Here is a 13,700-nt window from a genome sequence, read left to right as displayed (position 1 = left end):
ATAAATGATACTGCATTTCTTGCGTAATAAAAAAGAAGCGTTAGTCGGTGGCGCATACCTCCGTATCAACCGTCGCATCCACAGCTCATTTATTGGCAGCATGCAAAGATGCTGTCCAGCGATGTCACAGCACATTCATCTTTTGACTATTCTTATGATGTTAGCTCCTGTGGTGGTGGGGAGTGAACTTGACAGAGTGTCCATGATGGCTCGATTGCACAAGCCTGGTTCGACTTATCACACCGCATTTTGTGGCGGGCTGAGTCCACTGCCACAAAAAGAGTGGAAAGCGTGATAGCTGCAAATGCCGTTTGAAGTGAACAATGCTAAAAGCCAGTGTCATTATTGGAGCTGACCGCGTGCTTTCGTTGATTCATAGATGCAAGGATGGATGACTTTTGAAAAAGAAAAAAACTCGGCTGCTTCTTAACATCCGCAGAAACCATAGCTTACGCTACGCCGCGCGTTCAACCCGACAACAAGGATGGATGACTCTCGCAAAAAAAGAAAAAAAAAAACTGCCACTTTTTGACGTTTGCAGCCACCATTGCTTACGCTACGCCGCACGTTAAGCACGACAAAGATAGAAGACTCTCGAAAATAAAAAAAAAAAGATCTGCCACGTCCGCAGCTGCCATGCTACCCCGCACGTTCAGCACGACGACACAAGACGAGCATCGCACGTAATGCGCCGCGCATAGAGGGTTTACAACACACGCTGGAGAAAACATGCGACACCGTCTGCCACGGGCTAAGCTGGCTTGTCGGCACATGCGTAGTGCATGCTGCTGCGAATGAAGACCGAGAAAGAGAGGAAGGGGAGAGAGAAATCTCTGCAGAAGAATGGGCATACCCTTGTATTTCGCTCAATCGTGTTGTTTCTCCTTCCGAACACCACGGCTACACTGGCTGCGTCTGCTCCGTATCGGCCATTGCCAAACCAGTTCCCTCTCGTTCTTTCGTGCACATGGCTTGCGAACGTCATGCGTTGGTGCGCGGCAAACGATCACCGCAGATGCACGTGCCTTTGGGGAAAGGGCGCAGCGCCAAATGTCTCTCATTCCTTCTGAGTGTGGCTTGAAAACATCACGCGCCAAATGGCTGAGATGAAGTGATCGTCTTTGGGGAAGCAGCTTCCAGTGCGTGGTGTGGAGTTCGATAAATTAAACGACCGGTGAAATTGGAGTTCGATATACGAAGCAGCTTTTCTTTACCTTTACATGGGATTTTCAAGGGCATACAGTCGAGCCCGCTTATAACGAACCTGAGCGTCACGCGGCGTCCATTCGTTATATCCCGAAGTTCGTAGTAACTGGACCACAAACTAAAAAAGAGAAAAAAGAAAAAGTTGGCGGTCAAAACACGAAATTTATTTCTTAGCAAAAAAGTCTGTGATGCTCGTCTGTTTCTGCAGTGCAGATGCGATGAGGGCGGTCTCCAGTTTATTTAAAGCACTAGCGTGCTCTTCGCCGAGTCCCTTGGCATAGACAAGTTGTCTGAGGCCCTCTATATAGCCCATTGCTACAGATGTGCTTACGGGTGCTGGCTCAGACGTTTCATCTTCATCTGATTCTTCCGCGTCGCTCTCGGCCCGCACTTCAGAAACGATGCCTTCGTCCGTGCACGGTTCCGCAATATCCGCGTCTTCATCCGCAGAAATAAAATCCTGCCAACCAATGCCAGGGCCTCCCATGTCGGAGTCGACGACGCGCTGCCACAAATCGCCGCCGGAATCATCATCATCGGAGGCACCAGGCCCGACGTCCGGTACTGCGTCGACGAAGCCGGCCTTGCGGAAACAGTTTCGCACGCAAGCGGTCGTCACCTCCGCCCAGGCCGCCTTCACCATCTCAAGGGCTGAATACGATGAAACTCTGAGCGGCAAGTTAGCGGCCGGACGGTCAACGGTGATGAGCCAGCGCTGCACAATGCAGCGCCTATACGATGCCTTAAAGGAGCGTATTATGCCCAAATCAAGAGGCTGCACTTTAGAAGTGGTATTGGGCGGCAGGAAAAGTACAGTCACTGCCATCAGAGACGTTTGCACGTGGTGCGCTGAGCAATTGTCGAGCAACAGCAGCACGCGCCTGCTTTGCCTCTGCATGTCGCGGTCAAACTCGCCCAGCCACTCTGCGAATAAATCCCGTGTCATCCAGGACTTAGTATTGTGCCTGTAGCGCACGGGTACATGGTTCCGAAAGCAACGTGGCTTCTTGGATTTTCCGATTACAAACGGCATGCGCCGGTCGCTGCCATTCATATTAGTGCACAGAAGAACTGTGCGCACTTTACTGTGTTTACCGCCAGCGCATGACTCCCCTTTCATGGAGTGCGTCTTGTCTGGAAGCATCTGATAAAATAATGCAGTTTCATCTGCATTATACACATCCTGCTCCGCGTAGCTTGCAATAATGGCTCGGTTTGTTGCAAGCCAATTGGCAACGTCCTGGTCACTTACCGAACGCGCCTTTAAAAACAATCCCATGCCGCACTTTGAACCGATGTAGCCAGCCATTGCCTGGGCAGAAGTCGGGAAAATCTAGTAGGAATGCGAAGTCTTTGGCTTTGCCCAGCATCATTGGTCCACTTATCGGAATGTTACGAGCCCGTGCGTCGACGAACCACTTCAGCAGCGCATCCTCTACGTCCGCATAGGTGGCCTTCCGCAGGCGCTTTCTGTCCGCTGTGTTGGCGTCGGAGCTGCCGATCTTTTCCTTATTCTTCAGAATTGTCGAGATGGTTGATTTCGACACGTTGTACTTTTTCGCCAGCTCGCAATTTTTAGCACCTTGAGTCAGTTCCGTCACAATTGCTCGCTTCGTTGCCATGTCCAGCGCTTTTCGTTTCGTGACCGCTGGAGGCAGGCAATTCCCGCCCGCCATCCCGAATTATACGACTCAGGCCCGACAGACGAAGCGCTCACACCACACACACGAAAATGACAACAAAGCGCCGCAACTGACGGAGCACGTGCGCACGTGCGACAATCACGCGAGGCAAGCGAGGAAGTGCCTAAGAAATGGAACGGAACGGAACGGACACACAGCAGGGCATGGTATGCAGCGGGGGAGGCATCCCTGAGCATCAGTGCTGCCACCTGTTGGCTCCTACCGTAGTTGCTTTCAACCGCCCATGGCCTCCGAGATTACCTCCACAAATCTCGGAGGCCACAAACCGTCACCGCCGTACTGAATGCCGCGGCGCGCTCAATGGAATAGCCAGGAAACGAAACGACGAAACGTCGAAGACTATGCCGGCGGCCGGCGCCGTGGAGACAGGCGAAGACGAGGGAATGGCGAGAGGAGAGGGGAGCGGAGTTGCGAAGAGGGGCAGCAGCGTGGCCTTGGAGGCCACACCACGCGCCGACACTCGTAGGCAGCGCGCGTCGGCGAGCAAAGGGTAGCTCGCTTGCGAGGAGGATTGCGAAAACAGACCAAAAGGGATGGGAGCCCATCGTTATCTCGTATCGGGGCGCCGGGTTTACGCAGTCCGTTCGCTGTAACCGATCGGCAGCGCTCCCGGACGTTCGTTATACGTGCGATCTTGTGCCATTGAAGTAATGTATATTTTGGCGGTTGCTCCGGTCTCGTTCGTTATAAGCAAAAGTTCGTCTTAAGTGGGGCCGTTATAAGTGGGCTCGACTGTATTCAGTGAATTCTATACAGTAAAAGCTCGTTAATTCAAACTCGAAGGGGCTGAGAAAATTGTTCGAATAAAGCAGAGTTCGAATTAACAGTCGGGCACTGGAATGAGTGCCATCGTGGCCCACCGTGCTGGCCGAGCCCACATGTTGACTCATTACCATGAGGAATGAGGGCTAGGCGCTACTGCACGTTTACGGAGGGCGATTCCGATAATTTTTGCAATCGAGCCACAATGGCGAATGAACGGGACTAATCGGTCAGTCATGCGCCGCAAACAAGAACCAGAATGCATTCGTGTGAGTAGCGAGCTTCAAAACATGCTTATTTACACGGAAAAACAATCGGTAATGTGCGTTTGCTTGCGTTTCTTGTGCCGCGACTCCACAAGCATCGACTGCAGCTTGCCCAAGAGTTCCAGCGCAGGATCCGAATTCTCATCGGCGGAGAAGTATCGTGCAGCGAGACTGAGTGCCGACGCTACTTCACATGCACTAGGGGGTGGCACCGGATCGTCGCCTTCATTGGACTCTTCATCGCTTTCAGCCGTGTTCCCCACCCGTGAGCCCTGTGGAGTACATGCAGCTGCGATTATATCCTCATCACTCAAGGGCCCAGACGTCTCCACACCATTGTCAACGTCAACGTAGGCTTCAAAGGCGACACCCTCCGACGAAGCCGCGTAGCCACGGTCAAGCACGACGGAGTCATCATCAGACGAAGCCTCCGCTACTTCCTCCGCGCTGCATGCTTCTGGGGCGTCACCGAAGCCACACTTGCGGAAACAATTTTTGATAGTTTCCGGCTTGACGGTATTCCACGATGATGCCAGCATGCCAGCAGCAGCAGCTCCAAGCAAATCGATGTCGTACGACTTGCCACTGTCCAAACAAAGAAGAAGTCTCTCTAGGAGGTGGCGCCTGTAAAGCGTTTTTAAGTTCTGAATAACTCCAAGATCCATAGGCTGGAGCACAGAAGTCATATTTTTAGGCAAAAATGCCAAGCGGATTGCTGTCAGTCCACTCACGTCACAATGAGCTGTACAGTTGTCCACAAACATGAGAACATTCCTGCTCTGTGCAGCGAATTTCCTGTCTAGCTTGCGCAGCCAGTCGGTGAAAATTTCCCGTGTCATCCACAACTTTTTGTTTGCAGTGTAATCAACAGGAAGCGTCTTGATGCCTTTAAAACAGCGAGGCTTCTCTACCTTGCCGATCACGAGCAAGCGGCACCGTTCCGTGCCCGTCGCATTTGCACACATCATGACGGTGATTCTTTCTTTGATTCTCTTTCCACCAGCACAAGTGTCGACTTTGTAAGTGACGGTCTTGTTGGAGAGCAATTTGAAATACAGCGCCGTCTCGTCAGCATTAAATACATTGCTGAGCGCATAATCAGCGAGGAGTTCCTTCAGTTCACTGGAGACCCACTGTTCACACATTTCCTTGTCGACTTCAGCTGACTCCCCACAAACGTTTCTAAATGTTAGCCCATGACGCTCCTTGAAACGCGACAGCCAGCCTTCTGACGCGCTGAACTCGCTGATGCCCATTTGGCTGGCAAAGACTGCAGCCTTCGCAGCAATTATGGGCCCGCTTAACGGAATGTTCCGGCTGCGAACTTCTTTTATCCATGCCATTACGGCACTCTCCACTTCGGGATGGGCCGACGTCCGTAGCCTTTTGCGAGAGGGCTCCATAACATCTTTATTTTACGAAAGGCAGCACTGATCGATTCCTTGTTCCTGAGATACGTTGACAGCGTGCTCTTCTTGATGTCTTACTTTTTGGCTATATCCGTCTTGGATAGGACACCACGTTCCACCTCACTCAGAATCTCCATTTTCGTCTTGAGGTCCTTTGCCGTGTATTTACCGCGGTTTGCCATGGTTGTCACAATCGATGAGTCGTCGCTGGCAAAGCAGTGAGGCAACGAAAACGGTAAAACTTGTACCATCGCGGCACAAACAAATGCACGACACCGACAACTGTGTCGTGCACACAACGTGACCGCAGGACAAAAAGAAAAAAAGCTTGTCAAAAGCGAACCCCGCAACCGCGGTGCAGCCAAAACCTGCAACGGCTTGCGCCGGACCGTTGGTGTGATGGAGCCTGGCGGCACCCGGCAGCGAAAACCTGCTATGGCATGCCCCGTTATGCTCGCTGCGACTGTCGAGTGCACACCTCGTCTCGCGCGCGGGCAGATTTGAAAAATTTTGTTTTTGAGTCTTTAGTAATCTTTCTGCGCATTGTACACGGTAAGGGCAGACTTCTGTCTGCGAGGCGCTGTGTGAGCCACGGGCTCCTAGTTCGAATTAACCGTTGTGGATACTGGCATGTTCGAATTATCGGGCGTTTTCTCCTATTGAAATACATAGGGCCATGCCGGGACCCGAGCGTCAGTTCGAATTAACTGCAAGTTCGAATTAACAAGGTTTTACTGTAAACCAAAATTCGAATTATCTGGGTTTGATATATCCAGGTTCAACTGCAGCCCCTCTCCACCTGAAGCAGGAGTGGCTAAAAGACAGATGTGCTATGACATGAGGTAAAAGTGTGTGCTACACGGTACCGGCATGCACAAACAGCAAGGCTTAGTTCTTAGATGCAAGTACTGTATTTGTTCTATTCCAACGAGTTCCTTGTTCTGAAAAAAAAAAAAGAAAAACCTAAAAATGACAGGCACATTACAATTGACTGCAAAAATGAAACTGCTCCAGTAACACTCATTGTCACTGGCATCGCAACACAGTGGCTTGGTATTTCTGGTGCGTGCGTATTATCCATGTTATTATCGATATCGTCTACATAGCCTACTACAGTCATAGATACCAATAACTCTCGCAAGCATGTGAAATGTCCCATCGGCAAGGCGCTGACCTGGACTTGAGGCAACATGACAGCATCTGTTATGAAGATGTGCTGAATTCACTATGACTCTATGTTTAGACGAACTTATTTTGTGTGTGGAGGCTTTTTGAGCACATACAGGCATACATACATACGAGGGTCTCTGAACGCTCATGGAAACTATTTTGGGCATCAAAGAACGTATCACTCCATCGCTGGTTGAAAAATCAACAAACTCAGCCTCCATTATCACAGTCCTTCATGTAAGCACTCAAGGTAGTCCTGGAGCTACCTTAAAGGCCCACCGTCCATCCTCCGATCAAAAACATTTTCTTCCCCGGTGACTGTGAGGCTTCGCCCCCATTACGCAAGGCCGCAAAAAGTTTTTGAAAAGAGTAATTATTAATGCAGTTACAGCCACCGCAATCAACTGATTTTGCGTTTCCCTCTCCTTCTGTTCCCTCTCAGAGGTTTTTCACTCTCCTGCCCGGTCGTCTAGCCTTCGCAAGCCGAATTCCTTGTCCTCCTCCGCATTTGGTGGGAGGTGGGGCGTGGCACTCTGCATGCGCGAAAATGAAACGAATGAGAGAAAAGTGCACAGCGAGCAGCGGACAATTAGTGGTGTACACCCATCCTTCACCCGTCAGTCAGTGGGACGGACCAATGAATGTCGTTGCGATTCTGACGTCAACCTCGTGGCTCGAAGGGCCAGCGTAGAGAACAGGGAAGCTGTTTTCCGAGGGAGAGGATGAGAGAGCTTTCATTTGTATTTTTGCTGCTTTGCGGCGCACGTATCGCTGTAGTATTTTGCACAGACTATTTCCGGTACCTGATCGAAGCATTGGGCTTACCTGCCTAAAAGGTCATACCCTGGACAGTGGCCCTTTAAACGAGCATTGAGAACAATTCCATCTCATCACTGTTCAGCAATTATTGACTTTCTGGCTCCTTCTGCATTGATGTTTTCCTGACCAGAGCTCTTTAATATTACTATTAGTTGCAGACCTTCCCATAAGGCTCACGTATCAAAAAACGATAGGTTTAGTTCGTCAAAATTCGGCTGCCTACAAATTGTGGCGATGACCACAGTTGTTAAAATTGAGTCCAGGCAGCAAACTTTGAGATTATTAATAAATGCACATCCAGCTGAAAACAAAATCTATTGAAAAGATAATTAAAAGGTAAAAGAAGGATGAAAAGAAATGCTTTTCGAAAAGTAATGGTGACAATGGGGGGGGGGGGGCTGATAGCAAAGATCCGAATTTTAGATGTTGCTGAACCTTAAATTCTGTGGGAGGCATCAAATTGTGCTTCAGAATGCACCAATGCACAGCTGGTGCAGTTAACACAAAGGTGACTCACACCGAGCGTTCTGCATGGACATGCGCTGTGGTAGCTTCATCACTGGGCTCTTACAATTTGCCACGATTAGAAGACAAGATTCTAGACCCCCTGCCTTTTCACTGCGAATGCCCTAAATGCCAATCGCACCCACAAAGGAAGGGTTTTGGCCAGAGCCACATGACTGAGCTTAACAGCTTGAAAAATGGCTTGAGTGGTTCTGCTTTTAAGGAACAAACGTGCACAACACAGTTTTCAAGGCCACATTTGCCTGAAACTGTCTTTTTAGCTCTAATAGAGAGTCTACTTACTATAAACTTCAGATGCTTGTAGCAATCGTGGAGAACCACGCATCCCTCCGAAGCGCCGCGCGCCGCGGAGGATGAAGGGGACAAAAGTATTCCTTCTCTTCCGGGGTTGAGTAACCCAAACGGGTTGCTCGGTAGCGCCGCGTTTCCCTCTTCCCTCGCCGGGCGCAGGAGCGCACCGCTAGGCGTCGCAGACGCGACGCTCATTGGCCGAAAAAGGACAAAGGGCAAGATGCGCCGAGATCGGCGGGAACCGGCTACCGCCGAGGAGAGACGACAGCGAGCCGCGACAACGGAAGGACGCAAGGTAAATACCTCCCCGCTATACTTCTTTGTTGTCGCCATCTTGCCCTTCGAAGTGTCAGGCCCCATCCAAAAGGATAGGGTCTCCAGCAAGACCTTCACCAGCGTTCTTTTTGGGAAGACCCAATAAACATCTGGTTCCGGGCAAAGTCCTGTTCTGTGTTGTGTCGTATTTTGCATTACTACTTTGCGGCCGTGAGAACGGCTGCACGTGGTGTGTGATCGCGGGAGCTCTGTGTTTGCGGCCTAGACCTCAGAAGAGGCTCGACGGCTTAATAAGAACCCCCACATGCTTTGATTTGATTTTTGAGGTTTAACGTCCCAAAGCGACTCAGGCTATGAGAGACGCGTGATTCCGTTCTCTCAACGGTAGGTTCCTCTGAGCAGCGTCACCTGGCGACAGATAGTGCAAATATTGTAAAAATGAATAAGAGCGCATTTAAAGCCTGCCGTACACGTTCCTTCAATGGCGCAATGGACTGACACTGCTTACCTGAGCACTGAGCGAATAAAACGTGTTCGAATCTTCTAAGTTTAACTTTTTTTTTCAGATTTTCTTTTTAAATCACAACGTTAAATTAAGCTACCAAGATCTCGCTTGGGGGGTGTTCCCTTTCAGGTTGCATTATGTGATGTTTTTAATTCTTAATATCCGCAAAACTAGCCGTGAACAGAGCCACGAAGTGATGGCATGACAACGGTATACACTATTCAATTACCTTCACCGTAATCATCTTCTGCCTTCACTGAGTGTATGTTACCTTTAGGTTGTGTTCACAGACACCTCTCTGTACCAATCCCCTTTAACCCACTGAGAGGCAACCAGTGAGGAAAAAGAAGTTGCGGGACCCTACCGTTGAGGAGACAGAATTACGCATGAGAGACATCGTAGTGAAGGACTCCAGTTCGACCACCTGGGGATCTTTAACGTACACTGAAATCGCACAGCACACGGGTGCCTTGCTTTTCGCGTCCAACGAAAAGCGGCCGCCGAGGCTCGGATTTGACAGAAGCAGGTCGCGCTAAGCTGTAATGACTATAACCCTCCAGTTAGAATATCTCGGCCAATCATACTTTCATTATATCCATGTCCCATCACAATATACTATGACTGAGCTGCAGGTCATGCTCATGCCACGAATGAATGCATGCGCCAAACAATAACATTCAATTTCCATGAGGGTAACGAATACCGTGAGATGAAACTCACGGGAAAAAAAAAAAAGAGAGCAGACCGAGAGCCTTCATGAATGCACCGACCCCTCCCCATGAAAGCGGCATCATCGAAGCGAGGCGCTGCGAACGGTGCTCACGATCCATTTTTAGTCCGCCTGCGCATTGTTTTTCGGCTACCACGATGACAATGGCAACAATGAACACAGAGTTAAGATAGTCCGCCCAAATGACTTTGCTTCGCCTAGCTTTCACGACTGCACAAAACCAGTTGTTTGAGACAACGATGCCTGCCCGTGTCTATGTCATGCTGCAAAAATGTGCCTTCAGCCAAAAAATGATCTCCACAGTATTGTTGGTGCCAAATTTGGTCTGAAAAATTGAACTTTTGAATGCCACAGAGTAGAAAATATCGGTCATGAAAATGTACAGTACACGTTCCCACAGTTCCTGAATGAAGTCCGAATTACTGAATTCTGAAAAATTGGCCGGCTACTGTATTTATCAAATAGAAAAATTGAATTTAAGAGCCTTCATGCCAGCCGACACAAATGCACGACGCCCTTATTGATAGGACCAGCTGGCACCACTTTGAAGTGAATGGCAGTGCAGTGTAGTGCCTGAGGTTAACTGCACTGTACCCACCTGTGTCCACTGCACCTGCTGGCTGTCATCTTCGGGCAGCAGCCGCGCCAGGGCAATGCACGACAGACAGGCTGCATCCGGGGTCAGCCCTTCCACTGCCGCAAGCAGGGTGTCCTCCAGGGCAGTGATGTTCCAGCTCTGGCCCTGGACACCGGAGGCAAAGCGGTGCCAACGCCTGAGCATGGGTCACTACCACCCTGCTCCCCTCCCCAAAGGCAGAGCAGCTGCAATGCAACTGAGGCTGCAGAGACATTTGCACTGTTTGCAAGTAAATATGTCCTAGCTTTCAAAGAGCCACGCCCTGAACCTGTGAAAACAGAGCGAACAGCACGTTATGTATGACCCCGGCCACTATGGGGACAAAGTGCACAAAAGCTTTTCTTCCAGTGCCTAGTGTGGAGGCATCGGAGATCTAGCAGGTGAAGTGCTAAAGTGTAATCTTTAATCAATGGACTAATGCACAACAACTAACGATGTGGAGACATATGAGGTTCTGTATCTTTCAGGGATAAGCAAGGTACACCGATGGTGTATTTCGCACGAGGGAAACCCCAAGAAAACATTTAGCCATGCAGTATACCCAGTGTGAACTTCAGACACAGCCTGTTGCCCCTCTGAGGTGCAGGACCAGCAACTTCGGCCCGGTTTTCTCAGCTAGCAATCGGCCTTTTGCGGGACGCGACTGCGCATGCGCCCAACCCCTAGCGGCGTAGTCGCGAAGCGGACTGGTGGGTTCGTGGCCGCCGCGATCGGCTCCGGCGGTGGGGTAAACAAACCGGCGGCTGCCCGCGGCGCCAGCATTTCTGCAGTTGTTTTGGTAGTCGTTGTTGGATAGTATGACGCTCCTGACGGTGCTGACAACTTGTGTAGCGTTTCGTTGCGATACACAATGTTTAAAGAGAAGCGGCCTCGGCTTTTTTCGCTTCCCAAACGCTTCACGAGACCGTCTTCGAGCGAAGCTTGGATAAAAGCTATTCGTCGGCAGGGCTATCAAGGGCGCACTTGGGAGTCGTCGAGCACATCAAGACTGTGCGGGAACCACTTTGTAACACGTACGAACTAGGTACTGAAGTTAAATATTTGTGCAAGCTGTAATGAAACCTTTTATTAATGAGCAGGAAAGCCTTCCATGTCACCGCGGTACCCTGATTTCATCCCGACGATATTCAACTTTTCGAGCAACAAGGCCAAGCGGGCTAATGCAATGAGCCGTTTTCAACGTGTGACAAACCGGACAGCGAAACAAAAGCAACCAGAGGAGTCAGCGACCAGCTACCACCTGCCAGAACAATGCTTGTGGGGACAAACGTGCACACGTCTAAAAGCTATGGAATTTAGTAAACATTTCACTTAAAACAAAAACATGGAAGAAACTTTTCTGTCATCAACCTGCCATTATTTGAAGCTTGTTTCTAGGTGTCGAATACTGTTTCCTTCGTCTTTTTTTTTTTTTTTTATGAACTTGAGTTGCTGCAAGACCGTTCTCTGTGGTCTGCCACAGAGATTTTGATGGCTGTCCCCTAGCACCACCAAGTTAGTTACCTTTGAGAGTGTTTATTGAAATTTCATGTAGCATGGACTATTCACATAAAGTTCGATTACCATTTGCTCGTAATGCAATGAAACTTGATGGGTTACTGGTGTTGCTGGCATTATTTGATGGACATTTAGTGTCACATGCTGACTGAGAAGAGCCAGAGAGCTGTTTTAGAAACTGCCAGATATGTGGTTGCAGTAGAGTTGCTAAATTTTCTTTTCTCACATATGTTGTCGCTGCTTCTGCATCAAGAAGTAGTCATAGCAGTGCATCTCAGGGTTATCAAGTCATTGTTTAAGACATTAGCATAATGTACAGAAGCATGGCATGGTTCAGTCACTTCAACTTGTCATTTTTATTTATTTGTACCTTCTGCAGTCCCGTAGGAACTTGGATGAAGTGGGATGAAGTACATATGAAGTGGGATAGAAGTACACAACTATTACAGACTGCACAGTTTCTTTCATTTACACTGCTAATTAGAGCACTGCATGGGCCATAATTATTAGCCTGGGAGGAGCCCAAAGAAATCCTTAACTACTTGTCCAGCCCTCAATGTAGGTGGGCCCAGCTGAAGCCCGAAAAAAAAAAAATTAAGCACATTTCACTAATGCAGATGTTCTGGTTACTTCAAATTTCAGTGAAAAAAAAGGCCGGAATAGTAGCATTAACTCCTGGTTCTGGTTTTATTGGTCTTTGTTTTTTTCTTGCCTTACATTCCATTGATACGAAAGTTTCGAAACATTACGTTTCGTATGTAGCCCTCATCTTTGAAGCGGTGACCCTTGCTCAACTGGCGATCGCATCGCATGCTGGACGACTGGAGGTGCCGCTGAATTTGTTCGTCAGTGGGCTTCGCTGCATTCCTCAGGCATGACACCCAGCCATCACTTATCTCTAGATACCCGCCAGGTATCAGGTGCTGCCCAGGACATGCCATCGCCGACAGAACCAAAGTTATGTGCGCCAAGAAAACGCCAAGAGCTCCGCACGCCAGCGGGGCTCTGCGTGCGGAGGAGCGGTCCGTGCAGTGCAGTATCCCGCCAATTTAATTGCGACGTTGTGCACGAGGTGGCAGCACAGGAAAACACAAAAGGCCGATTAGCTTGCCCTGATGATAACTGCTCAGGGGTGAGACGACAAAAACAGGTTTCGGAGCAGCTCTTACAGCAGGAAAGCACGCATTTCAGAGCAGCTATGGAGCAAAAAATGCACATTCTTGGGCAATTCTGGAGCACAAATGTAACCATTTTGTAGAAATTTGAGAGCATTAGGTCAAGCCTACAGGCTCCCCGCTACCCTCTTCACAATGTAACACAGTAGAAGTGGTGTTTGCTTACAAACGGCCCCATCACGTTTTGGGGATACTTTGCTGTGTGAACCGCAAAGAGCGTGTGACCAGCGCGGTTCAAGCGTTACTGGAATAATCACATGGATGGAATCAAGGGGTATATACGTAGGCATTTACTGGACTGCGTGACGCCATGCCCAAATAAAAATAAAAGACTAGCGATGCACAAAACAGCGTCCTAAATGGCATGACTGGCTGACGCACGCACCACATCGTAGCTGTGGGATGACAGACCTATGCCACTGAGCTGTACTTCGGAAGCAGGGGACTCCAATCATCGTAGTCCTCAAGAATGCCTATGCACCATTGTATCATTAAATTCAGATTTGGGAGGGCCATGTCAGTGATTGCTGGCTGCAGGGGTTGTATGTTGATGCAATCCCAACCCCCCCCCCCCCTACCACTGTACCTTGTCCGAATTAACCAGTGCGGACCCACTTATGTACGGAATGAATAACCAGTGTCCAATGCCAGAGCTACATGGGGCAGGAGGACAACGCTCCTAATCCGAGTTAACGATAGTCGAATTGACAAGGTTTTCCAAAACTTGTG

General features: G+C 49.4%; 1 protein-coding gene across 7 annotated transcripts in view; it reads right to left on the bottom strand.

Moving 5' to 3' along the window:
* Positions 1-13,700, bottom strand: part of LOC146182998 (uncharacterized) — a 185,209-nt gene that overhangs the window by 118,139 nt on the left and 53,370 nt on the right. For all 7 annotated transcript variants that reach the window (XM_084609011.1, XM_084609015.1, XM_084609014.1 and 4 more), the window contains one exon: positions 10,261-10,404. In XM_084609011.1, coding sequence (XP_084465137.1) covers positions 10,261-10,404 — 144 coding nt within the window. The remainder of the gene's footprint in view (positions 1-10,260; positions 10,405-13,700) is intronic.

This window comes from Amblyomma maculatum, chromosome 7 (assembly GCF_055883805.1).
Source record: "Amblyomma maculatum isolate TAMU_Amacu chromosome 7, ASM5588380v1, whole genome shotgun sequence".
Lineage (NCBI taxonomy): Eukaryota > Metazoa > Arthropoda > Arachnida > Ixodida > Ixodidae > Amblyomma > Amblyomma maculatum.
The sequence above is the reverse complement of the archived record's forward strand: the minus strand, read 5'-3'. Positions and strand labels throughout refer to the sequence as shown.